This window comes from Triplophysa rosa, linkage group LG24 (genome assembly GCF_024868665.1).
Source record: "Triplophysa rosa linkage group LG24, Trosa_1v2, whole genome shotgun sequence".
In the NCBI taxonomy this organism is placed as follows: Eukaryota; Metazoa; Chordata; class Actinopteri; order Cypriniformes; family Nemacheilidae; genus Triplophysa; species Triplophysa rosa.
In genome coordinates, this window is record NC_079913.1 from 10,443,127 (window position 1) to 10,470,426 (window position 27,300).

General features: G+C 38.9%; 1 protein-coding gene across 4 annotated transcripts in view; it reads right to left on the bottom strand.

The window, feature by feature from the left end:
- ppp1r12a (protein phosphatase 1, regulatory subunit 12A) overlaps window positions 1–27,300 on the bottom strand; it is a 62,967-nt gene that overhangs the window by 19,526 nt on the left and 16,141 nt on the right. For all 4 annotated transcript variants that reach the window (XM_057323895.1, XM_057323896.1, XM_057323894.1 and 1 more), the window contains exons 2-9: window positions 14,500–14,630; window positions 12,294–12,412; window positions 3,298–3,457; window positions 2,701–2,845; window positions 2,485–2,559; window positions 2,297–2,388; window positions 1,849–1,997; window positions 1,195–1,325 (exon numbers count right to left, since the gene is read on the bottom strand). In XM_057323895.1, coding sequence (XP_057179878.1) covers window positions 1,195–1,325; window positions 1,849–1,997; window positions 2,297–2,388; window positions 2,485–2,559; window positions 2,701–2,845; window positions 3,298–3,457; window positions 12,294–12,412; window positions 14,500–14,630 — 1,002 coding nt within the window. The remainder of the gene's footprint in view (window positions 1–1,194; window positions 1,326–1,848; window positions 1,998–2,296; window positions 2,389–2,484; window positions 2,560–2,700; window positions 2,846–3,297; window positions 3,458–12,293; window positions 12,413–14,499; window positions 14,631–27,300) is intronic.

Genomic DNA, 27,300 nt, shown 5'->3' on the forward strand with positions numbered 1-27,300 from the left:
AACAAAGCACTATAACCACCATTACATAATAATGACTTTCAAAAAGAAAAAAACACTTTCATGTGCATAAAAAGCTACAGATTTGATTAAGTACATGTGTTCACTGGGAATCGAACCTGTGAACTTGGTGTTGCTAGCATCATGCCCTACCAGATGAGCCACAGGAAGACAGATACTACAAGAATAAGGACTTGATTTCATGTGCATTAAAGGGATAGTTCTCCCAAAAATGAAAATCCTGTCATCATTTACTCACCCTCAAGTTGTTCCAAACCTGTATACATTTCTTTGTTCTGCTGAACACAAAGAAAGATATTTGGAAGAATGTTAGCAATTTTCAGTTCTGGAGCATCATTAACTACCATAGTAGGAAAAACTAAAATGGTAGTCAAAGGTGCCCCAGAACTGTTTGCTTTCCTGCATGCTTCAAAATATCTCGTTTTGTGTTCAACAGAACCATAAAAAAGATTTTTTTCTCTACTATGGTAGTAGTCAATGATGTCTGAGAACTGAAAATTGCTAACATTCTTCCAAATAGCTTTCTTTGTGTTCATCAGAACAAATACATTTATATACTGTAGGTTTGGAACAACTTGAGGGTGAGTAAATGATGACAAAATGTTCATTTTTGGGTGAACCATCCCTTTAAAAATATATATACACGAAAACTAAAACAGGGTTTGTGATGAAGAATTGAGAATTCAAGCCAATGTAATGTATATAGTGCACTTGGCATTGGATGAAATCACTGTGGCATTCTTAAAAGACATTTAATTTAAATGTGATCCCTAAATATAATTTTTATTCAATATTTGTATACATTTCGCTTTAAATGATCAGTTGTCGAAACACAGAAGCGATGAAATTCTCCCACTACCCAGCAGAGGGCAGCAGGCTCTTGGTTATAAAGGCATGGATGACATTTTCCAAGAAAAGAAACCGAATGAACTGGACAGTGTTGCTTCTGAACAGACAGATAACCAGACTACTTGGAAATTTGCATGATGCACTGTGTGTGTTATAATGATTAATAACATTAAGTCTTCAAATGCTGCTAACACACTTTGTCCTGTAATTGCATTTTGGAGCAAATTATATTTCTAAGGAGCATCCCTTTGATATGCAGAAACACAGCAACAAACGGCAAAAAAAAAAGAGGAAGGGACGATCGCACTTAGAGAGAAGAGCACGTACCTTTTTGGTAGGTGAGGTGGGGGTGGTCACCTGGTTGGCTGGGGTTGTGGGAGATGTGACAGTGATGCTAGTAGGCGCGGGTGCGGGTGTACTGTTGGTATTGCTCGTGGGAACAGAAGGCTTTGTCTTGTCTGAAAAAACAGTGGTTTTCGCAGTTAGATAGGAAGTGCACGTGACTGTCAATATTATTTTAATATCATAGCCTTACAATACCAGGTACATCTATAAGGGAGGGGAAACAGCAGGGACATGGCAATATGATCCCTGAGATGTGATACAACAACATTGTGATTCATCATGTTGAGGGTATAGTTATTTCAAAACTGTCATGTACTACGGTCTTTTGTTAGGATTTCAATAAACTTGAGAGCTTCACAAATTTTTTATCTTGAATTTGGATTTCGGTTAAATAAAAAGAGAAGTGTGCATTGACCTAATGCTATAGTACGTTTTGACTTCTGTTGTCTTCTTTCGCTCCAAAAAAAAAAATCATTTTAAAAAGTATAACTATTAATAAAAATACTGATGGTCAAAGGGAAAAAAAGCACAACCCCCCCCCCAGCAAAAAACAATTATTTTGTTAATAAATACAATATCCTGTGTATGTGCGCCTCTGTCTGCATATACTGTATAAGCTTTTGTACGTCTACACACCTGCTTCATTTTCAGACTCGGAGTCTTCCTCCTCCTCTTCTTCGCTGGAGCAGCTGGACTCGTCCTTCTTTCCTTCCCCCTCTTCTTCATCCACCTTCTCCCCCTCCAGAGTCTCGATTCTTGGGGCAGTTTCCAGAAGCATTTCTTTACTGAAGCAAAAAAACACACAAGTTAGGCACAGATTACCTTTAACCTGTGATTTTGATAGAATAAAAATACGGACAACAATCATCTCTATGAAGTTCAAAATGACGTGCTGCTTTTTTTTCCAAGTAAATATATCGGATACAAACGTTTGTTGCGGTTTATTCCATCAACACTACTGTACCATTATGTTGTCGTGTCATTTGGTCGAATCACACTGGTATGAAAGGGCTCTAGGACTGTTTATTGGTAGAGGCAAGACATCAACATAGTAAATCAATTGCATTAAGAGGTAGCCATTTACCTCTTCAGTGGTTTCACAGATTGATTATTGTCCCCAGTGGTGGTAGTTTCTATTAAAGGAGAATTCTTGACATCCTTCTTTTCACTAAGAAGCTGAAAAAAAAAGTTTATCAGTTCACACCTGACACCCTAAGGCTATAAGCACAAAGCTGAATTCTGTTTAGCTCATGCAAAAGCCAAAGATCTTACCAGATTTTGTTTCTTCTGGAGCTCTTCCAAATAGCCTAAGACATCTTCATCAGCAACATCAAATGCTGTCTGGCCCTGAAAAGGAAAAACACCTTGTTAGCGTTTAACTCAAACCAGATGCATTTACATTGAGCATGTAAAACATCATACATCAATGAAAATAAAACATACCAAATATCAGTTCGCAATCTATATACAATAACAATAAAACCATACCACTTTATTGACGGTATCCATTTCGCACATGTTCTCTACTAGTATTCGACAGGCCTCTTCTTTGCCCCAGTGTGCAGCAGCGTGGAGCGGTGTCCAGCCATCGTAGTCTTTAATATTTATATCATACTTTGCTTGGATTAAAAGCCTACAAGCGGTCGGAGAGACAGAAATAGCAGATGAGATTAGGCAAATCTGGGTTTCTTGGATTTTGGTGCCGCAATCTAAGCTTGGCCCCGTTCGCCAAATGCCTGAATGCGTTTGCACAAATGTTCTTCACGTATAAACGCATTATAAACGCCACAGTTGTCACAGCCATTCAACTTTGACACGTAAAGGCCTGTGACGAAAGCGCGTAAACAGCGAGACACAACTACAACAGTACATGATAATCTGCTCTAATAGAGAGAGGTAAATGGGTTACACCGTCTCGCCCTGTGTATATGAGACATACAGAGTAAAGCAAGGAACTAAAGTCTAAAGCACCCAAGGACATCAAAAACACTACCACGTACAACTTTCATTTGACATCATCACCTACAAATCTCTCTTATTGGCACAAAGAAGATACATTGTAGATGCACATTCATTGGACCTTACTTTAAAACCTCCGAGTATCCCTTGGCTGCGGCGACGTGTAGTGCGGTCCCTCCGGACTTGGTGTGCCGGGCGTCATTGATCTGGCCGCTGTTAAGCCACTGTCGCGCATCCCTTAGCATGATCCGCTCCTCCTCTTTCCTGGCCGCCTCGATATCCACGCCTGGAGAAAAATGGAGGGAGGGGCAGGATTAGTGCAGATTCTTAACCTGCCCGACTGGCAAAATATTGAAGGCCAACGATAAACAATGGAATTTATGATTCTGCCGGATATAAATAAGTCAATGATAAATGATTAACAGTATTGATAAATTCACTGGTATGATAAACATGTTAAGAATTCAAAACAGCCCATTGCGTAATATTTGGCTCCAGTTAATAGAGGAGCTTGAGAAAAGATCACGGACCTGTAATACGAATATTGAATTTTGACTGAATTTTTAGGTTTTCAAATGATTCATTATCAAATTAAGTTTAAGCCATTTTTCATAGAAATGTACAAAACCATCTTTAACCGTCTTGTTAATTACTATCAAGAACAAAAAACAGCGTCATGAGAATGTGTACTTCCTAAAAAAATCACTTCTTCATCACTACCAAAAATATTCTGAGCATACTTGGATTTATTTTATTGTTCCCAAGCAATGCAGTCCACGCTGGAAGATTGCCAAATGGGTCACTGTGCCTCTACTTTACATACTCTGACTTGTGCACAGGCATGTAGAGACGTGAAAGCATTACGTGACACAGGAAACAACAAGAGACACGTAAGAGTATATAACTTTGAAGTGAGCATGTTTCACGATGCTTAGCAACATCTACACTGAAAAGAGACAACAGAGCTGTGTTTGAAAATAAGCACCAAAACGTGTTTACAAATTGACAAACTTGAAACCAAAAATTATTTTCGCCGCCTGGTAAATCTACAAGTACAAAGGTTTTCAATTATCAAAATAAATGAATAAACAGACCATACAAATGTTTGCGTAGCTACATTCGTCACATCATAAAGAAACTTATTAGCCACTAATAAAACAATTTATCATTCTATTTAATAATAACAGCGGTAACCTTTTATTTAATAACAATAATGAACATTAAAGGAAGTCTCAGATTACAAGTAAAAACTTGATAAGAAAAAAAGAGAAGTTGAAAAGTCCAGCTGAAATGCTGGCAGGTGCTGCTGCCGGCGGAGGTGAACTGTGAGGTGAACAAAGTGACAGATTCTGATCAGTTTAGCTGAAAAGGGGAGGCCCAAATTTGATATGACAGCTGGACGTAAACCAGCGGCACATTAGACAGGGTTCTGGGACCGAGATCTTCCTCTGTAGGAATTCCTGGGCAAATTCCACAACAGAGCTGTACTTGTGTTGCAACAAATGTCTGGTCGTGGGAAGAGTTACGGCAAAAGTGTCTGTCCATTCCTCAAGTGAAGTATCAGAGCCTTTTCTGGGATGATTTGGGTTGGTATGGGTCATTAAATGGGTGTAGTTCACTTTTTGCTGATACATGAGAATGAGAGCAGGTGGCGTCATACGGTTTTTGACCACTTAATTTTCACTTAACGCCCGAGTTTGTTTTTGTTGCAACTATTAAACTATTTATGTTATGCTTTCAACTAATAGTTTCTGCTAAATAAAGCAAATGAGACGAAAGAGGCTGTGAAGTGCGTGCAAAACCACCACCTGTTCCAGAATGCTAGCCAAACAAGTGGCTAGCACAAAGTCAATAGGGTCCAATGTTGTTTGGTTACATTTACATTTTACATTTATGCATTAGGCAGAAGCGACTCACATTGCATTCTATTATACATCTGTATCCGAGTATGTGCAATCCCTGGGGTCGAACCCGTGACCTTGGCGTTGCTAGAGCCATGCTCTAACCACTGAGCTACAGGAAAGCGGTTATCGACATTCTTCAAAATATATTCTTTTGTGTTGTGAAAAAGAAAGCCAAACAGGTTGTAATGACATGATGGAGGGATTTTCATTTTCTTCATTTGCCAAAAGAAGATATTTTGAAGAATGTTAGTAACCAAACAACACTGGACCTCATTGACTTCCATTGTATGGACATAAAGCATTTCTCAAAATATATTCTTTTGTGTTCCACAGATGCACAAGTCATACGCAGAATTTTATACAGAATACACGATACACATATACAGAATACACATTTTTTATTTTTGAGTGATTTATCCCTTTCACAGAACTACACTTGCGTCATTCATGTGACCTACAACTCTGCATACAAGCATCAGTTAGTTCTTTATGTCTGTGTTGACAACAGAACCACCATTCTTCTTCAACACAGGCTGAACAGATGCCAATACACCATCTCCAGGCACTTATGATGTAGTTTACTCAAAATGGCGAGTACGTAGAGATGTCACTGTTGGTACTGCCGATTCAACATAGCCAAGGGTGGCAAAAACAGCTTTGCTTTGTCTTTCCATCGTAATACGTTGGAGTGCCCTCCGTAACAGACAGCTGAAGAGCATAATGGCTCTTTTTTTTCTCCAACTGAAAGACCACGTTACGAGGCAAGCAGGTAGAACAAAAGTGCTCTCTGAGCGCCTGGTGAATATGCAGCCTCTATAAAAAGCGAGAGAAGAATTGACCTCTACAAGAGCCCTGAACAACAGCCGAGTGCTTTGGCTGGCAGCGACCCAGCTCGGGTTTACACCTAAAACACTCGCTCTCGATCAATCCGCGAGAAGTGTTCTTTTACATAAACAATTTAGGTCGCCCCCACAGCAAATGCCAGTTTTCAGACAGATTATGTCACGGACTACGTTGGAGGTAGTGACTGAGTGGCATGTGGTTTTCCATTCCTTTGGTTTGGGAATGGAGGAACCTCATTTTTGTGAAAATGCGCAAATGACAATGATTAAAAATGACACCTCGCTGAGAGAGAGAGAGAGAGAGAGAGAGAGAGAATTAGAGAGAGAGAGAGAGAGAGAGAGAGAGAGAGAGAGAGAGAGAGAGAGAGAGAGAGAGAGAGAGAGAGAGAGAGAGAGAGAGAGAGAGAGAGAGAGAAGGGGAGTGAAAGAAAAGATAATCGCATTAGAAGAGGTAGAGGGAATTACACAACGTTGACTGTTACACAAGACCATATCAAAGTTGAGAATAGAGCTCTAACATCTTATATTGCAATACGTGAGGAGTAAAGCTTTGTTCGTGCTATAATGCAGCGCTGAAAGATCAAGTCTGACCACCAGAGAAGCCTCCTTGATCAGATAGAGAACGATGATCCACCTCAGCTGTTCAAACATTAGGGTTATGACTTCTTAAATCCCAAGTCTGTGCAGACAGCGGAAACGCGTGCACTGGGTGTTGGAGGTCCACAGGGTTGTATTTATCATCCATGCTGACACCTTTTCATCAAAGCAGTGTCCATCAAACCTCAGATGAAATTTGACAGATGCATTGGTTGAGCCACACTGGATGAGGGTGAGCGGCATATTGATATACATAAATATGACATGCTAACAAATAGCAGCAATTGTTAACAAATTCATGCTTTATATTAAGCCGTTATGAGCGAAAGAGTAATAAGGATGGGCTCTGACTACAACTCAACCTCAGTTTTTGCTCTCTAAGCTTTTGACCACTTCTTTCCACATGCCAAGACGCAGATCTGACAAGATGCATTTTGTTCCTATACTGTTTTTGTTGCTGGTACTTAGGCCTATAGTTATATATTAAAACATGCACCAAATATTGCATCCAGTATTTTTGCCTTTTCATCATATTTAATTCAAAGGGATATAGTCTTTTTAGTTGAATTTTATATTTCTTAATGCGTTAGTTTACCCAAAAATGAAGTAGTTGTTAATTTACTCACCCCAGTCCCCCAATAGGCTGCATCCAATATGGGGGTGGTATCGTTTTTCAAGATGTTTATGAAGATTTGGTTGAATTAATGAAAATCAATAACGCTAATAATGCCCCTTGAGACATTAAACTGGCGTCTTATAAAGCAAACCAATTGACCTGTGCAAGAAACTAAACGCTATTATCGCATCTTCGGGTGAATTCCAATCGTATTCATGTGCCCCACGCACTTAGAAGGGCGGATCCTTTGTAGTGCGAGTTCTGGAGGGAGATGAGCAGCTGTTTTTCGTAAATATAGCCGTTTAAATCATACATAATGAATGCAGTAATAAAACCACAGTTTTTCCCTTATATGAGACAATCGTTCACGTGGTGTACCCTTCCTGCAATTACTTCCAAGGGCACAAGACGCATTTAGAAAGCGACCTATCGCGTGCGCAAACCGACTGCCTGTGGCTGTGAATTGCCGATTATAACATTGTAAATAACATTAAGTACTGTATCATCTTTACTTGTATTGAATGTAGCAGAAATATTGTACAAATTGTTCAATATTATTATTATTAGCATTTCCTCCAACTGAAAAGGTCAAGCCGTGGCATACTGATTCCAGTGTTTCTTTCCGCTAGGATTTAGTGAAACTGTGGAGCTTGATGACGTCACATGCTAATTAACATATTCACATCACTTAATAATACTGCATTCAAGACACCTCTGAAGTAGGATATCTCCCAACACAAACCCGAAAGTAACGTCTGGATTTACTAACATTAAAAGTATTTAGTAACATTAATGTTACTAATGATTTAGTAGCATTAAAACATTACAAGTATCTTTTAACATTAAAAGAGCACCGTTCCTTGTCAAAGACGTTTTTATTGAAGACACAAATTAAGAAGAGTTACAATCATACATAATTGTCTCTTTTACCATAAACATACAAACAAATAAGGAGAAAAAAAATTATAATAATAAATAAAATAAAAGGAGGAAAAAAAACATTATTAAACAAATGTAGGCTTTCCATTTGGCGTCTTTGACTTCTCCCTACCGTCTGCTGCTCACTAAGAGTTGCAAACTTAGCAACAATGGCTGGACAAATTATGAATGAATGGCGGGGAGGATTTTCGATGTGGTGGCCCGCCACAGCGAAATGAATGTAGCGGAAACACTGTGATTCTCTATTGGTCATACGATACGAATTTGCAGGTATGAGTTAACCAAACTTGACTTGTGGAATGCAGCAAAATGTTTTTTGTTTTTTTCGCAGGAGCTTGCATTTCTGATCTAACACATTTGCATGCGTATGAACGCAAGTAAACGGAAAAAAAAGACCCGCGTGACTGTGGAATAACAGGGAATGTTCTCAGAACTAAAAGTACTCTAAAAGTTCTGTCAAAGTAACATTAACACCAAAAGAGCATTTTATCAACACTATGTAATTGCTAACTCTTCAAAACGCAAAAATATTATAAAAACGTTGGTATGAAACAATTTTTACACTGTTGGCGAATGTTTAAAAACATTCAGAAATTACGTTTTTAGAACGTAATGGGAATGTAAAAAATGTTTTTAGAACATATTTTGTTGGTTGTGTAATCAGTCCACCACTACCTGTGTGTGACATGATACAATGTTACATATAACATTTTAATAACAATAAAATTGCACACACAATGACAAAGTAAGCAAAGACGTACATCCGGCGCACATAGCGTCCACAGGGAACAATTGCGTTTTCCGCTCGGTTGCTTCAAAATCCACAAAGGATTACGGTCAACGACGTGAGTCAAATAATCCAAACACTACGTCATACATCGACAACCAAAAAGGAGAAGCGCTTCAGGCAAGAGTCCTGCACGGGTCCTATTTGGTAAACACCCGACTAGGGTTGGGAATCTTTCAATTTCATCGATTCCGATTCCAATTCTGATTCTGCTTATCGATTTCGATTCTTATCGATTCCCAGTTTCGATTCCACAGTTGAAGTAAAACATTTAGATATCAACCTGTATGGTCATTTAGCCTGCTTATTGACTTATTTGCAAAATATATATATGTATATATATATATATATATATATATATATTGATGAGCACCGTTTTGTGTATATTTAAACATAGAAACACACCTTTTCTGATTTATTACAATTTGTATCATCATAGTTGAACTACATCATGGTTAAACTGCAGTTACTATAATGCAACTATGGTTAATTTGTGATTACTGTGCCTTAATGCAAATTCTATAGCTAAACTATCGATAATTTTCATAAGGGCTTTTATTGAGATATCAGCAGATCATGCAACGCATGTACTTTACTGACAATATGCACACAGGAGTTGATAAGAGGAATTCAAATTTTAATCTCAAGTATCCGATTCCTATTCCTTTCGATTCCGATCCGATTCCTAGCCTTTCGATTCCGATTCCAAATTGGAATTGATTTTCGATTCCCAACCCTACACCCGACCCGTCACCCGACAGCAGCACTAATTTCATTCTGTACCCGACCCTGCCCGTTTGACATACACACCGCGACCCGAATCGCAGCCGCATTAAATAGAAGTAGATGTATGCATGTACACGAAACCATTTATTTTCAACAAGCAATAATATAACAGAAAAAAGATAACTATTGTTAATATAATATGAACAACTATTTTAATAAATTAACACATTTCATAAATCACATATAAAACAAATACGTGGGAAAATTCTAAATTCAATCAAACACAGAAGTCTCTCTCGCTTGCGGCGCTCATGCAGTCTCATTCGCATCTTCCGTTGTAATCACGGACATAATAAAATATGAAATGCATGAAAGGTGTAAATAAACAAAGTCACGATCCTACAATTCAGTATTCGTTACCAATAAGCTATTAGCAAAATTTCACTAATTTCACTAATTCTCAGTATTCATTTCGTTATCCAACTATTGCAACACACGCCGTCAAAATTGTAATTAAAAAAAAAAAGTAAACATAATAGCCTTTAAAATGTTTTATAATAAATTAAGAAAAAAGTACATTTATAATCATGAAGCCTTTAAACATTTTTAAATTAACTAAACAAAACGTTACACGTCTGTGACAGACAGAATATTAAATAATTTAGATTTTTTGAGTTTTGGTGCGCCGAGTCCGACTTTATATGATTTATTCTGCAATTAATTGCATTAAACACCACATGTCTATCTAACAACCTAAGCTAATAGCTATGAGCTAACAATCAGTGTTGGGTAAGTTACTCTGAAAAAGTAATGAATTACTAGTTACTAATTACATATTCAATAGTGTAATTAGATTACTGTACAAATTACTCTCTCCAAAAAGTATTTAGTTACTTATTACTAGTTACTTTCTACATCCTACATCAACCTTGATTAGTTAAGTGATTCAAGGATAGACATGAAACGGCTCTTTTAATTCATTCAAATAAATAATATTAAGCTACATAAAGTTTTATTATTAATTACAAATGTGAGAATTATACATTAAAGCACGGATTTTAAAGTTAGACTTTGAATTTTGATGTCAATTCCACTATTGCACACACATATTACACAAAGTATTTAGTTTAATTACATCAGAAGTAACTGTAATTAAACTACAGAAAAAATAAGAGTAATCCCTTACTTTACTTTTCAATGGGAAAGTAATTAAATTACAGTAACTAATTACTTAGTAACTAGTTACACACAACGCTGCTAACAATATTGGATCACTCTTGGTTGTCTCTCCCGAAACTCTGCAACACGCTAAAAAGCTAAGCTGCCATCAAAGCTGAATGAAGTGTAATGCAGGAAAGAGACCAGCATGGTGAGCTTGTTTATTTAAGTTGTGATAAGAGCAAAGAGTCAACTCAAGTGCTCGCTGTCCATCAGTTGCAGGCAGCACAATTGTCTACAATGCTCAACGCTGCAAACTGCGCTGCAATTAGAAACCAGCTCTTCAGGCAGAGCTTGAAGTGAACACAAATAACAGGACACAGGACCGTGTAAAAGCAGCTCCCTCAGCTGCGTTAAGTTAAAGCGACTGGACCCACATTCCGCCCGCGCCTGTTTTATTCCAGACCCGCACCACAAATGACACGTGAATAATTATTCCACCCGTTACATCAAATATTAGCGGTTACCCGCCCGCATGCAGGACTCTGCTTCAGGCTATACGTTTCAAGCTACATCCACAAATTAAAAAAAGCCAAGTAAACTTTTGCACTTACTCAGAGTTGAGAGGCACTCAACAACGCTCAGCTGTAGTACTGTTGGTTCGCTAAAACTTGAACGTTTTCTTTACTAAACACATTGTTATCGCTTGGTGAAAAATTACCTCAGCGCTATGAGAGCGGAAGTGGCTTAGCTGGCTGAGATGTATGCGGAAGTACTTAATCGCCCCGTGTGCATACACCCCAAACCCTGTTTATAGATTTGTTATTATAGATTAGTGCTTGAATGCTACACTTCCATAGCCAGGGACCCTCCCCTGAGGCAATGCAGTCTCTATTATCTGTTGCTCAAACATCCCAGTGAACCAAGAAAGTATATGTCCCCTTAGGCTTTTAGCACATGTCCGAACAGGGCCTATCACAACCAGCAGGGATCCATTTCATCCTCTCAAGAATGACAAAAGCCAAAAATAGAAGAACCCTTCCATCTCGTTTAGGATCATAACAATGGGCAGCAGGTTAAATAGATTATGTTTCTCTATTATGTAAGGCTCCCCACTTTAGCAGGCCATGCTGCATTGCTCAGTTGACTCCCCAAATCCTTTACGACTCCGTACACGCATGATATACCTCGTTCATAAAGTACCCAGTCGGGTCAACGGGCAGGTTAAGAGTGGACGTGGAAGAAAGGGCGTTTGTTACATTACTGGTTGAGCGTGGCTCTAATATTCGTTCGGAGTCAGTGCACCCACTTGGAGTTTCGCCAAGACTTCCGAATTTGACTTGATGGCAGCTGGGAAACTTTAGCGTGGAATGCATATCAGCCCTGATCATCCCAGCGAGGCACTCTGACACAATGAAATGAATGTTATGTCAGAAAGCAACGATCTCAGCTACGGCGTGACGTGGACATGACATTAATCCTCGAACACCTTGCACATGCCAAATCAGGTGTGTAACTGTCAGCAAAGATGAAGTTGGTGTAGATAACAGTACCTTGCCGGTTGATCTCGTTTTTCAGAAGCTCCTCCATGGCTTCCTCCTCTGCGATATCCAATGGCGTTTCTCCCTCACTGTTTACAACACCGACTTGGCCGCCTTGACTGATAAGATACCTGCAAAGACATGACAAGAGGTTTACAAAGTCAACCGGTGCCATAACAACAATCGCTCCAAATCTGTCAATTTAACTGACAATTGCTTGTGTGAGTTTTGTTGAGAGGCAGAAATAATGAACAGATGTGAATGTGGGCCCAGAGGATCTCCTTTACAGAAATCGCAAGCACTTGAGTGGCGATTTGCTCCTTATAATCAAAATAAATTATGTGAAGTGGTTCTCAACTTCTGTTATTGGTTAACAGCTTGGAACCATGTCACTGAGTACAAAGGCTTGAAATCTGAAGGAGTGGAGGACTGTTTTAGCATCGACCTTGGCAAGGTCAAAACAAAGTGCCCTTGCTAACCTTACTGCTTACGTGTCAGATACAAGAACCACACACTTGCATGTGCAAGTATTTATTCTGGGAGAATGAATAAAGTTTTTTGATTTCTTCAGCAAATGCAAGGAATTGTTATGAAAACAGCCTACAGCCTGATCAACCACTTATGAATTGGTGTTCTTCAAAAACATTTCATATTAGTTGAAGCAGTTTCTAATTAAACAAAAGGAAATGTGCAATTCCGAAGGTTGCTTGTTGTTCAACAGTAAGGCAAATGCTGGGACTAATCTCTATGCTGAGAATATTTAAGAGACAAGATCAATGTGTTCGTCACAAAGGCGACTAAAATCTTTTCTAATCTAGTTGCCATTAGTGACTTGATTTTTTGGTGATATGTGGCCAGAATTCTCTTGGTGATAAAGTTAAGACTAGAGCATGACTTTAGAAACTATTTACACTGCAACACATGGTTAACATGTACAGTAAGCTAAGAAGTGAAACGCTAGACCACAGATAGCGAAACCATACGATTACAAAAAAGTGATGTATTCAGTAAATACATGTGAGCTTTTTGTAGGGCTACACCAACTGTGGTATAAAGTCAATGGTAGCATCAGAACACATTAACATTTATGTATTTAACAGACGCCTTTATCCAAAGTAAGGGGTTCGCAAGTAACTAATTAATCACGATTAATCGCAATTCATCACAATTAATCACAATACATCGTAATTGTGCATTTTATTTTAATTCTTTGATGTTTTTCAGTTGAATAGTTCATGTTTGTTTCAAAATTCAGTGTGTGATCTCAGTATTGGCCAAAATAATAGTGATTATGATTTTTGTCCTAATCGAGCAGCCCTATCTAAAGTGACTTACATTTGCATTTAAAGTGTACATTTTATCAAATATATGTTGTTTCTGAGGGACTAACATATGACATTTCCACTGATAGCACAATGCTCTACAAACTGAGCCACAAGAACACTGAATAGAAAAGAAAAACACGCTTGTTATAGATATGAGCCCCCAGAATCTTAGATAAAAACATCATTTAGGTTGGTAGTTTAATGATGAATGTGGGTCGCTGTGATATTTCTCTTTCTGTGGTTTCTCAAAATGTGTACAGCTTTATCTAATTAGGGAGTAGGTTTTACATTGCAGTTGTTTAACATTTAGTTGGTAAACCCTTTGCTAATTCAAGGTTCTGGAAACATTAGCTCTACCAACACATACAAAACAGTCCTGAATTTTTACAATATTTAGGACACAAGAAGCTTCAGTTTTACTGTTAGCCCTATTTTAAAAGACAGCTGCTTTTTTTTCTAGAGTCCTGTGTTCCCTATACAAATCTCAACACTCTAATATAACCTAAGTGCAAAACTTTATATTAAAACTTCCACTTCACATCAAAGCAATGCAAACTCATATACACTAATAAAAAAATATTTCTTAACAAAAGTTCTGAAGCTTCACCCAAGTGGCATACATAAAATCATGACAAGAGCAGAGAAACTTAAATTTGTTAATTTGAAAAAAGCAGAAAATATGCAAAGCTATGAACAAGGTAGGTGTTAATCGGGTGTCTTGAAGCCTGGGCTGACCTCTTGACCAGGTTACACATAGCTGGCAAAATGCCCTATTAACAGATGAACTTCCAAGACAACACAAAATACACAAACCACCACGCAAATATTTCATCACATACTTTGGATGAACATCTTGCTATTCTTATTTTCTGTTGAGTGGAAACAACACTTACTCGGCGATGTCAAGGTATCCGCAGGAGGCAGCGGCGTGAAGGGGGATCCAGCCCTCATTGTCGGGCTGGTTGATGCAGGCCCCGTGTTCCACCAGGAAGGTCACCATGTCCACATTATCATCGATGCAGGCCTGGAAACAAGAAGATAGATGTTAGCATCTAAAAGCAAGTCCTATCCAAGCTGTTTAGTCTCTCAATGATTTGAAAGTGCTATTACAAACCACAACTACAAGGTGGACCATTGCAAGGTGCCAAAAGACCTCAGAAGAGTGACACTGTGAGGACACCCTATATGACTACAACACAGCACAATTTATATGGACTCTTGGTCAGCTGACTACAATATACACAACCCCTATGAATTATGATCACACTTACTATCTAATTCTGATATTCTGAGGGGCCATTTCAGTGTCCATCACAAGACTTAGACACCTCAATGTAAACTCACAACCTTGAGTACCGTCCAACTATCCTTGTCCTCCTCTTCAACGCCTGCCCATTAATTCTCCTGTTCTTACTACTGGTTGCTATGACAATACCATAGACAAAGAAGAAAAACACACAAACCAGCCTCACGTTCAGGGCACACGACTATCTGGTTGAAATCCTTGCCCAAATTTGGGCTGTTTACAGTACCGCAGTAGAAACGTGTGGGCTTCTTATCAAGGACTTGTCAAGCTAGTGGTAAAGAAAATCAGGACTGTCCAAACAGCTAACTTACAGTCTTTTTGAACAACTTTACAAGTCAGATGTGGATTGACGCCGCTTTTGAGATGGTCTCGGAGATGCCAATATTTGCCTGAATACACATGTTGGATAGTTTGACAACTGGGCATTGGAAGGACTTTGTAAAGAAGAACAAAATGTGGATCATTTGGAGACAGAATGCACGTATTCGGAGACCTCATTTCATTTGTTCCAATTTAGGCAAACGTGTCCTAGCCAATTTCTTGAGGCAACAAAGTCTTCCCCAAACACAATTTATCGTAAGCCTAACCCAGTAGTTCCCACAGGCCAACAAAAGCAATCCCTTAATGGCCATAATTTGTTCAGACCCGACAGGTGTGAGAAGCCGTGACCACGTTAGGGAATGCGAATCTGGACTTTGAGCTTTAAGACAAGGTACAGAAAAGAAAACTTGGAGGAACTGAAAACTAATTCTGTAAAGTGCTTTGGTCTCCTTGAGCACTCATGTTCAGGACAAGCAGAACAGTAAAGTATTTTCCCAACATTAGCAAGCAAAGCAATATTTACATTTATTCGTTTAGCAGACGCTTTTATCCAAAGCGACTTATAAGTATTAGAGCATATAAACATTTTGTCAATAAGAACATCAACCGTGTGTAATGAAGAGAGATTTGGCATACGTAGGCCTGTCACGATAGTCAATTTATCGACTTATCGCGCGATATATAAACTCGACGTCGGTATTTTTTGGTGATGCAATATATCGCCATTGTGTTTATATATGCATTGTTTACATTGTTAACATTGTATCCGATCGCGCCATCTCTGTTAGCGCTGCCTTCGCAATCACAAGCGCGTGCACAGTCGCACACACGGGGCGGACAGCGGCAGGTGAAAAGACTCGAGAAGTTATACTGTGTTATCCTGATGAATAAAGCCAGTTCGGAATAGTAATTCACATATCAAGGGCTCTGCTTACCCTAAACTTCATCATAACAGCTTGTAACGTAAATCAACCCATTATAATTGAGGACTGAAAGTGTCTGCTTTATTGATTTTAAATACTTACACTCCAATTTCAATGTCCAAATATTATATTAAAAGGTCTTTGTTTTGTAAAAGGGTGTACTTGCAATATTGTGTCATTACTTAATCAGTGAAATAAAATACTTGATGATAATAACATCGACTATCACCATTATTTCTGATGCAATTAATTGCCAAACAAAAAGTTGTTATCACGGCAGGCCCATACAGGCGTCAAACAGACCCAGACAGACGGCTGAAGGGTGGTTTTTATTTTGATGGTTGTACGCCAAGCAAAGAAGAGACATCTGGGAGCTTACCTGACTATTAATGTTAGCAATAATTGCCAGGATCACATTCAAATCCCTCACACCAATGGACATAGACGGGCACATACAGAGACCACAGACGTGCCGACCTAATAGCTAACAAGTTGTCATGTCTCAAACCTGTTTGGCAAGAGCTGGAGAGAAGCCTTGATAAGCAAAAGACACAAGGTCAGGTAGAGCCCAACCTGCACAAGTGTGGTCGGACGTAACAGAGCATCAGCTAAAAGGTCAGAAAGAGCTAAATCAAGGTGTTCAAAAAACCTAGAAGTTAAAAACATTTTTGTGTGCTTTTTAGAAACGTCTGCAACAAGCTGTGCGATGTATCATTGATAGCCGCAGCACAAATTTCTCCAAAATTGCCACTTAACAGGAAAAGAAACAACACTGACGGTGTCTATTTATTGAAAAGAAAAGCTCTTTTAAAAAATACTTTTTTATTATTTAATACTTTTTTAAGAGCAAAAAAGATCACACTGAAGTACTTACAACAAATGGCCATTTAACAAGTTGTGTAAACCATTATTTTCAAATAAAAAAGAAAAGAGTAAAAAACTTTTTTGTAATCAGCATTATGCTACATTACACATGGATCTGATCCATGACGCGCTGCTATAAATAAAGGGTTTTAGACAAAATGACACAGACCTAGTCTCGGTTTTACTCACAGCCAATGCCATAGATACAAGTAGTTTTGTTTTGACTTGGAGGCAAAGGTACTGTTTCCCATTTCTCGCAGAGATGACACGGCATGAGAGACCAGCAAGCCACACATACAGAAATCTATATGCAGATAAGACTGTCCCAGCAGCAAAAAGAGATGTTTCTCAGCAGGGGTCAACATGCAATAGATCACAAACCCAGATTAGATACACCCCACACACCACTAAACAACACAATAAGGGAAAACCAAAAAAAGTTTACTGTACGAACCGAACGAAAACCATTTTATTCACCCACGCCACAGGGTTTCACTTTAGAACAGCTACAGATGCAGAATCAATGCTTAATGCTTGTGAACTCAAGTCAACAAGGGAGCAGGATAACGCAAATGTTGGGTATGTCAAAAAAACTAAAAAAGTTCACAAAAAAACCTCTTGTCATTTCAAACCTATATGACTTTCTTCTGCAGAACACAACAGAAGATATTTCGAAGAATGTTTGTAACTGAACAATGGCAGTACCCATTCACTTCTATTGTACGGACACAAATCAATGCAAGTTAATGGGTACCGCCATTGTTCCTTTACCAACATTCTCCAAAATATCTTCCTTTGTGCTCTGCAAAACTCATATTAATTTGGGAAACACATGAAAAGACTGACTATGAAGCTCTCTCAATAAAAACACAATAAAGCTTAAATCTAGAACAACACCGTGCCCATCACATATACCAACTTAATCCTAAAATAACATGGCGAGAGCTCCGGCTACACAGGTCGAGATGGGCAAATCTGTTGTCAGCGCTCGATTGAAACACGCGACTGATGTTCATGCGGATGAAGTCTTGCTTGTTTCCATGGAGTGGGCTCAAACAGAAAAAAGGACATGGGTTCGGTCACGTTGGCCCTTTGTAACTAACATAAATAAATACAAGAAGGGAATTCATTTAAAACGCACCAGGGTTGTTCCAGCGGCCCCCGGAGACAGACTTTGCCTAGTGGGGAGATGAAAAGAAAATCTTACAGCTGAGGACCACAGGGGGTCTGTCTTCTTGGGATTGCGGTGCTTGTGTTTCAGGGCTCTTCAGTTTGGCTTAACCAGTGTGATTCTCATGGCCCTTTATGGTCAAACTCATGGAACGCATGATTTCAGACCCCCGAACGTAAAGGGAACATCTCTGAATCAGCTCACTATATGTCTCCATAATAGGTTAAAGACAGGAGGAGGATTTTCTATTGTTGCTAAGCAACGGAGGTCATTAGACCACAGTATATGCGCACTTCATTCTTAACATTTTAGTACAAAATTATTATTTGTGGTACACTGACATCAGATACATCTGGGATGGCATGCGGGTAAGAAATGATGAGAGAACTTTCATATTTGGGTGAACTATTCCTTTAAGGTAAAATATGACCCTGACACGCTTTTGTATTATGCTCATGAACATGTGGATACCAACACTTAGGCCTCATCACTAAATTTTCCAGCATTTTCCTAACAAAAATACTGTAAACCTCCTTCCTTATTGCATCTTGACTGGCGAGCTTGAAAGGTTTACTAACATCATGTCAAATTAACAAAATAAAGCCATGAGAGGGTGATGATACGCTATAAGCAGACAAAAAGTAGATTTCATCCCGACTTTAATTAAATCTATATATCAACCATGCAAGACAAACCAAACCATTACATGCAGTTCAGAAAAAGGACACTGGGCTTTTACCATACTTAAAAAGGAACTGTGTGTGTACTACACCACTGTTTGTGTGTGAAGCTGCATCAAAACCGAAAGCGCTTATCTCCCAAGTCATCATGCGAAGCGTTTGGATCTAATTATAGCAGCACTTCACATCAAGGAGAGAAGACACTTGAGGCCTACTCCCCTCTTACTTTACTAGGAGCCCCTGCAGACTTTCAGCTTAAATGTTGGACCCCTTTCCCAATATTGCGGTTGTCTTTTACTAATCATCTACGGGTAAACAATCAGAAATTTTAGCATGGAAGAATAAAATTATTTTGAAATAACAGTTTGATGCTATGTATAGCCCGGCCTATAATGTTCAAAACACATCCCAATCCACCTGGGCCACTTTAGAAATGGGTCATTCTGAAATCAGCACATAACTGCACAAACTACAATCATCACCTGTTCTTTAAGAGATTTCATTCTTTCTTATTTCGAACGCAATATAAGATATTTCGAAGAATGTTGGTACTGGTCCCCATTGACTTCCACAAAACCACGGAGACATTTCTCAAAATATCTTTGTCTTACAGAGAAGAAATTAGTCATGTGGTTTGGAATGACTAATGAAAAAATTGAATGACTCTCTTTAAAGCTACAGTTTGTAAAAACCGCTGCTAGAAGGGCGCACGATCAAAACAACAACAATGGCGTAGTTTGATGACGCTGTGAAGGAGCGTGGAATGATGGGATCTGTTGTCTTCAACTCCACCGCTGATGGCCATCAATCAGACAGGAACAAGAAATCATGTTAGCAGATGAGGTCAAGTTATAAAGTTTTATAAATGTTGCGTATAATTGTGGTCCATAAATAAGTGACCGCTTGAAACAATCTAGTGGCTTGCTAGACGCTAGGCACTACTTCCGCATTTGTCAACGACACTGTAGCCATGCGGTTTCTACGTCAGTAAACGCGGTAACAAAGGGTGACGCGGATAAGACACCATTGACAGGCGACTGCACAGCCCTGTGTCACTGTTTAGAATGGTGATTTTCTCACGATTTACAAGTAGTTGGAAACATTTGAGATATCGTAAGTACTCCGCTGAACAAGATATATAAGACTGGCCTAGTGGTTTTTGGATATTTTACTGCAAAATTGTTACAAACTGTACCTTTAATGACTTTCATCTAGTAGCAGTTCCATGCGTTAATAGTAACTTCCGGAAACTATTGAGAGGCTCCTTGAATCGATATTGCTGTGAAAAAACTCGACTCTCTCTCAATGGCTCTGCACCAGTCCACAGATTTTAGCCAATTACATAAGGGCTTATTTCCATAAAGATATATTAAAGATACAGTACCAAAAACTGAGACGTTTGTCACTTTAAAATTATTTTAGGGTAGGTCTGGGGGGAAATATTCAAATTGATATCTTGCCAAAAGTTGATGATATATGAAATGTACTTTGATAATTAAGTTTTCACTTTACAATAACTCATCATCCACTCCTGTAAATCTTTCCACACTTGTTTCGCAAATTTTCTCCATTTTATTAATGACAAGTTGCGTTTTGTGCAACTCAGAAGATATAAAGGGGGAGTGAAATGTCCTACTTGTGTGGTCTTCTAATGACAAAAAATATATATACTTTAATATTTAATAGTCTCCATATTCTGTGTTTTGTAATTTCAGCACAATTATCTATATACAGTCTAAAATTTGATAAAACCCCCAGCCATACTTTATGGTCCTGATTACCTTCTTGCCTTGCCCTTCTTGCAATTCATGCAAATAAAGTGAGCATAACCATTAAAACGAATATTACATAACAGCAATGCAATGGCATGGTGTTGGGATATTAACAAGAAAGAGACAGTATTAACAGACATAAAGGTGTATGCCACTTTATTGGCTGCAAAACATTTGCATCTGACAAAGCGATCAAGCCCAAAACCAGTGCCAACGGTCTATGGCATTACCCTGATAAAGTGGCCAACTATGCATCCTACAAATTCAGATCGGGTGTGCACAAACATTTTAATCCTTTGATTCTTGATCAAGAACAGCCGCTGCAGAAGGCAACTCCTCGAAAGAGTCTTGAAATTATCCAGATTCTCCCAACAGGCACTTATCCAGCATTTCAGTTTTTTCTAATAATTTTTGCAGCCGATTTGCAGTCAAAATAAATAGTCTGAAGACAGTAAAGTGAAGTTTAGATGTTTCAACAAAAATGAGAATGACAACAAATATCATCAAGATATACAATACTAATTAATAGAAGCTAAATATCATTTAAAGCCAGGCGAACTCTGGTTCAAAACCGCAGTGTAATCATTTTTTTATATAAAAAAAGATTACAAAAGTAAAAAAGGGTTGCTTTTGACTTTAAAGTGATAGTTCACCCAAAAATAAAAATCCTGTCATCATTTACTCACCCTCTTGTCATTTTAAACCTGTATGACTTTCTTTCTTCCGCAGAACACAAAGGAAGATATTTTTTAAAAATGTTGTAAACTGGACCCCATTCACTTGCATTGGTTTTGTGTTCGTACAAGTGAATGGGGTCCAGTGCTGTTCGGTTTCCAACATTCTTCAAAATATCTTCTTTTGTGTTCTGCAGAAGAAAGAAAGTCATGAAGGTTTGACATGAAAAGAGGGTGAGTAAATGATGACAGGATTTTTATTTTTGGGTGAACTATCATTTTAAAGTCAAAAGTAACCCTTTCTTACTTTTGTAATCTTTTTCTATTTAAACAAAAGAAAAGGATTAAGCTGCGGTTTAGAACCAGTCTTTCAACCCATATGCAAAGCAAATTGTCTTGTCACTGGTTCATTTGCCTCAAAGCAATACATTCTAGGTATATCAAGAACAAAATGAACTTCTGTTTAGTATCAACTGGAATACAGGATGGCCTTTGACTATCTGTCACAAAAACCCAAACACAGACCATCAATGGGCTGATTCCTAACAAGAAATAAGACATATTCCTTTTTTATGAGCCAGCATAGGCTAAAGCAATAACAGAAGATAGGGAATACACTCTAAGGTCAGATAACGTTGCACATGTTTTCTTTACAGGGAAATCTAATTCACTCCCTTATAAAGCAAAAGCGATGATGCTATGCTGCCTCGGCAGCTCTCTTTTTCTTGCAGCAGAGGCCACCTAGCGTGGCTGCGGTCGGGCCCGGCTCTATCATACCACTGGAGAAATTCCCAGATAAGTAACACTCCACGGCTCAGGGCCAGCCAGAGCTCCGCCTCCACACGCTACATCACCAACACACAGCCACTTCCACAAAAGGAATTCCTTCTTGCAGTGTGTGTATGTGTGTGTGTACGGTGTGAGGCCATGTGAGAAAAAAGTAGAAGGAATTAACAGGTGAATTTTTTTTTACATTTCATATTTAAGCTTGAAAATGAAAATCAAGTTACAAAAGGTATTTGCTAGGGCTGGGCGATATATCGTGCGATTCTTATGCTCTCAGTTTCTCAATGACTTGCGGTTAAATGCCGCCACATCCGAAAGCCAGAGGGCGCTCTTGCGCAGAAACTCCGAATATGAGAAACAGAAGAAGAACAATTAGTTCCAGGAAATGCCAGTGGTCATATTCTATCGCTGTTCTTCAAACCTTTTCAGGTATTTTCATGATAATAAAGTATATTTATAGTGATGATGTTTGACGAGTGTTGCTTTTTCAAATGTACGTTATAAACGACTCAATCTCGTAGTGATTTTAGATCGAGCAGTACTTCCTACTGATCAGAGAGCCGTAGTTCACAGAAGAGCTGTGCATAAAACATCGAATTAGACACATACACTCACCTAAAGGATTATTAGGAACACCTGTTCAATTTCTCATTAATGCAATTATCTAATCAACCAATCACATGGCAGTTGCTTCAATGCATTTAGGGGTGTGGTCCTGGTCAAGACAATCTCCTGAACTCCAAACTGAATGTCAGAATGGGAAAGAAAGGTGATTTAAGCAATTTTGAGCGTGGCATGGTTGTTGGTGCCAGACGGGCCGGTCTGAGTATTTCACAATCTGCTCAGTTACTGGGATTTTCACGCACAACCATTTCTAGGGTTTACAAAGAATGGTGTGAAAAGGGAAAAACATCCAGTATGCGGCAGTCCTGTGGGCGAAAATGCCTTGTTGATGCTAGAGGTCAGAGGAGAATGGGCCGACTGATTCAAGCTGATAGAAGAGCAACTTTGACTGAAATAACCACTCGTTACAACCGAGGTATGCAGCAAAGCATTTGTGAAGCCACAACACGCACAACCTTGAGGCAGATGGGCTACAACAGCAGAAGACCCCACCGGGTACCACTCATCTCCACTACAAATAGGAAAAAGAGGCTACAATTTGCACGAGCTCACCAAAATTGGACAGTTGAAGACTGGAAAAATGTTGCCTGGTCTGATGAGTCTCGATTTCTGTTGAGACATTCAAATGGTAGAGTCAGAATTTGGCGTAAACAGAATGAGAACATGGATCCATCATGCCTTGTTACCACTGTGCAGGCTGGTGGTGGTGGTGTAATGGTGTGGGGGATGTTTTCTTGGCACACTTTAGGCCCCTTAGTGCCAATTGGGCATCGTTTAAATGCCACGGCCTACCTGAGCATTGTTTCTGACCATGTCCATCCCTTTATGACCACCATGTACCCATCCTCTAATGGCTACTTCCAGCAGGATAATGCACCATGTCACAAAGCTCGAATCATTTCAAATTGGTTTCTTGAACATGACAATGAGTTCACTGTACTAGAATGGCCCCCACAGTCACCAGATCTCAACCCGATAGAACATCTTTGGGATGTGGTGGAACGGGAGCTTCGTGCCCTGGATGTGCATCCCACAAATCTCCATCAACTGCAAGATGCTATCCTATCAATATGGGCCAACATTTCTAAAGAATGCTTTCAGCACCTTGTTGAATCAATGCCACGTAGAATTAAGGCAGTTCTGAAGGCGAAAGGGGGTCAAACACCGTATTAGTATGGTGTTCCTAATAATCCTTTAGGTGAGTGTATAATTAGCGTGAACCGCGATATATATCGCCCAGCCCTAGCTAAAAATACCTTTTGTAGTAAATAATGCTTAAGAACAATTTTTCCAAAAATCCTTATTACCATAAAACATTGAGAATGAGTTTTTTTTTAATACTTTGATTATGCTAAGGTTTCCATCAGTGCAAGACGGTCATTTTACAGTAAAAATGTTTTACAATAAAAAACTACATTAAAAATGTATTTAGCATAGTCATGGAAATAATCACAAAGCAAAAATCACAACTAAAGGGTTCATTTTCTATAAATAAAATGTACTTTGTAAAAATATTTTACTAAAATAAAATTGCCGTTGATGATTTGTAATATATAATAAATAAATGATTTGTAGAGCCAAGTAAATTGTACTAAAACTTAGAGCAGCAAATAATTGTTTACAGTGTCAAATATTTCTTATGCTTAGATCAAATTTGACCCGGCATGTTGACAGGTTTCACAGATAGTTGACATCAGACAGGGAAAGACAAGAAAACTGCTACTACTCTACAGGAGGAGGTCACACTGAGGGGTAAAGCTGGACTGAAAGAGAGACAGAAACAGAAAGCAAGCCAAAGGGAGCTTGGCCTGCCAGCCGCCAAATACCATATATGGCCCTGGGATTCCCATGGAAAAAGCAAGAGCAGGGTAGAGGCAGAGGGAAAATAAGGAAGAGATTGAAAGTGTATGTTGCACTTCGACTTATGCTCGGCAGCCAAAACAATAGCAGCTGGCAATAAGCAAGTTTGTTTCTGTGAGCCCTGGCCATAGAGGGGGTGGGTGGCTGGTATCGGGCCTAAACCACCAGGGTGAATAGTATGCTTGTATAATGTGCTAGCCTCTCGATGCCCCTGTCCTGGCATTTAGACTATGGATGAAAAAATGCAGATCATCTGCAACAGTGCCACATTTGTTATGGAAATGTCAAGGGCTGGTCACAATCAAAGCGAATGAAGATCCATTTATATTGAAAAAATATCTATTAGTAACAACAATAAAGTTTTTAAAATCTTTATTAATTTTAGGGGAATAGCGGAGTATAACACAACTCAAACGATAAAGAGCATTTTCCCCGCTAAAAAAAACAACAACACATTGACAAAAAATGAAAATCAATTTCAATGTGACATTGCAGTGTGAAAGCATTGGCGTGGAGGCTATTACAGTTGCTATAAAGTTACTATAAAGTCTAGCTAACTTTATACAAGGGCTAGACAATATGGCTAAAATTGAAATAAAATTCTTCATTTCGGTCAATACGATATAACACAGGCCTCCCATTACTTCACACTTTGTTCTTGAAAGCCTGCTTTTGACATTCATCTAAATTAATGATCTTCATTTTTAACGTCCACTGAATTTTTTGTATGACTGCATTTCCTTTTTTTTTTGTCAAAACTTTATACAAGATTTGCCATGCTCTCCTGCAAGTTGACCTTAAAGGGGTCATATGGCGCGAACACGTGTTTTTCTGTGTCTTTGGTGTGTTATAAGTCGCCCATGCATGTATTAAGACACGTAAAATTGCACAAATTTAAGTGTCGGAGCAAAAGATGCATTCTATCTAAAAGCGAATGTTCACCCAGACCTGCCTGAAACGCCTCGTGTAACCACACCCCCACAAATCTACGTCAGTTCGTGGTATGATTTGTCTAAGACTGCCCAAATGTATACGCAAGTAAGGTGGGCGTACCTGTCAGTACAATTGCTTTAGATCCTGATGTTCCAAATATGATAAGAGTTGTTACATTTTCGTCACACGCTTGCAGCATTCGACCAATCACTACGCACTGGTTAACTTTCCAGTCATAGCACACCTCGCTTTTCAGAGCGATGAGCTTTGTAAAAAATCTGCGCGTTTCAGAGAGGCGGAGCAAAGAGGAGATACAAACATGCACGGTATGTGTAAAATACAGCGTTTTTGAACCTTAAATCGTGTAGACACACATAGCATTACATCTAAAACAAACGATAATATTTGTTTGAGCTGTGTCATATGACCCCTTTAAGAACCATTTAAATTACTTTGTGTCTTTCATACAGTATGCTTCAGTTTCTTAGCATAAAAAAAACTGTACGAAATTTGCCATTCTGACCTCGAAATTGACATAGAGAACTGTTTAAACTTGTTCGTGTTTATTTTCCAACAAAACGTGTATTTAAGATGAAATTAGATGATCCATTATAACTTGTGCACCATCGGCTGTCGCACACACCATGAACACAATGTCATTTAATCCTCGAATAACCTCATAAATGGAGTCTTCAAAGCGGCAGTGGCCCAATGACGAGAAGCACAGAGCCGCGCGTCACGTCTACAATGCGTGCCGGACGCGTACCTTCTATATGCGCGTGTTCGGTTAGTTTACTCCCGACGCAGGATGGGCCACATTTAACTTTATTTTTATTCAGTTTGAGTTAACGTGTGGCTCTTAATTGTTAATCAATGAATAGGTAGTGCGCGGCTGGATGCTGCAGAAAGGAAACACAGACCTGCGCAGACATGGATTTCTGAGCGCAGACGGTTGATGTCATGTATATTGAAATATCGAAAATGTGTTTAAAAATCATATCACCGTTATCGGAATTAATTCTATTGGGATAGATATTGTTATCGAATTGTTGTCCAGCCCTGCTTTATAGTTTTTTTTGTTCCCAAGAAAAGTTCATGGGTAGAAATGATAAGATGTGTTTTGATGGGAGAGTAATAACTGAATAGTAAGAACTTTGCTGACTAGCTTAGCATAGCCAATTAGCCTGCTAACCTACACAAGTTACTCTGTCTGCACTTACAAAAACCTTAACGCAAATATGTGGTGTCAAGATATCAAAAAGGCCAACAGATGCCTGACACCACATACAGACTTCTGGTTCTTTAGCAATTCTTTTAGTTTTTTGAGAGTGAGATTCTCCATCCCCACATTTGCATGAAGTTGCACCTCTCGTCACCGATCTCTCATCCATAACCCAGTTAACAGCTTCTGCTCATGGGAAAGAAGGGCATTAAGACCGTTACGTTATCCATATTATCACAGGAAATACAGATCAGGTATGGTGGCACCAGGGCGGACCAAACATGTGCATTTGATTTGTACACAATTTGCATACAGTATAGTGTTCCTGAAGTTACAGCAACACTATATATACAGTTGATAAAAACGTACGTCATGTAAGATGTTGGTCATACCGCCCACCTCAGACGTACAGCGTCTAGTGATCAACGACACTTTGGATGCTAATAATATCTTGATTTTTGGAGGAGTGGGTACATTTTAGGTATGTGTGAGAGTGTTAATGCAGTATATGAGTGAATCATGTATTTTATAACACATCTGATATGACTGGCGTGTGGT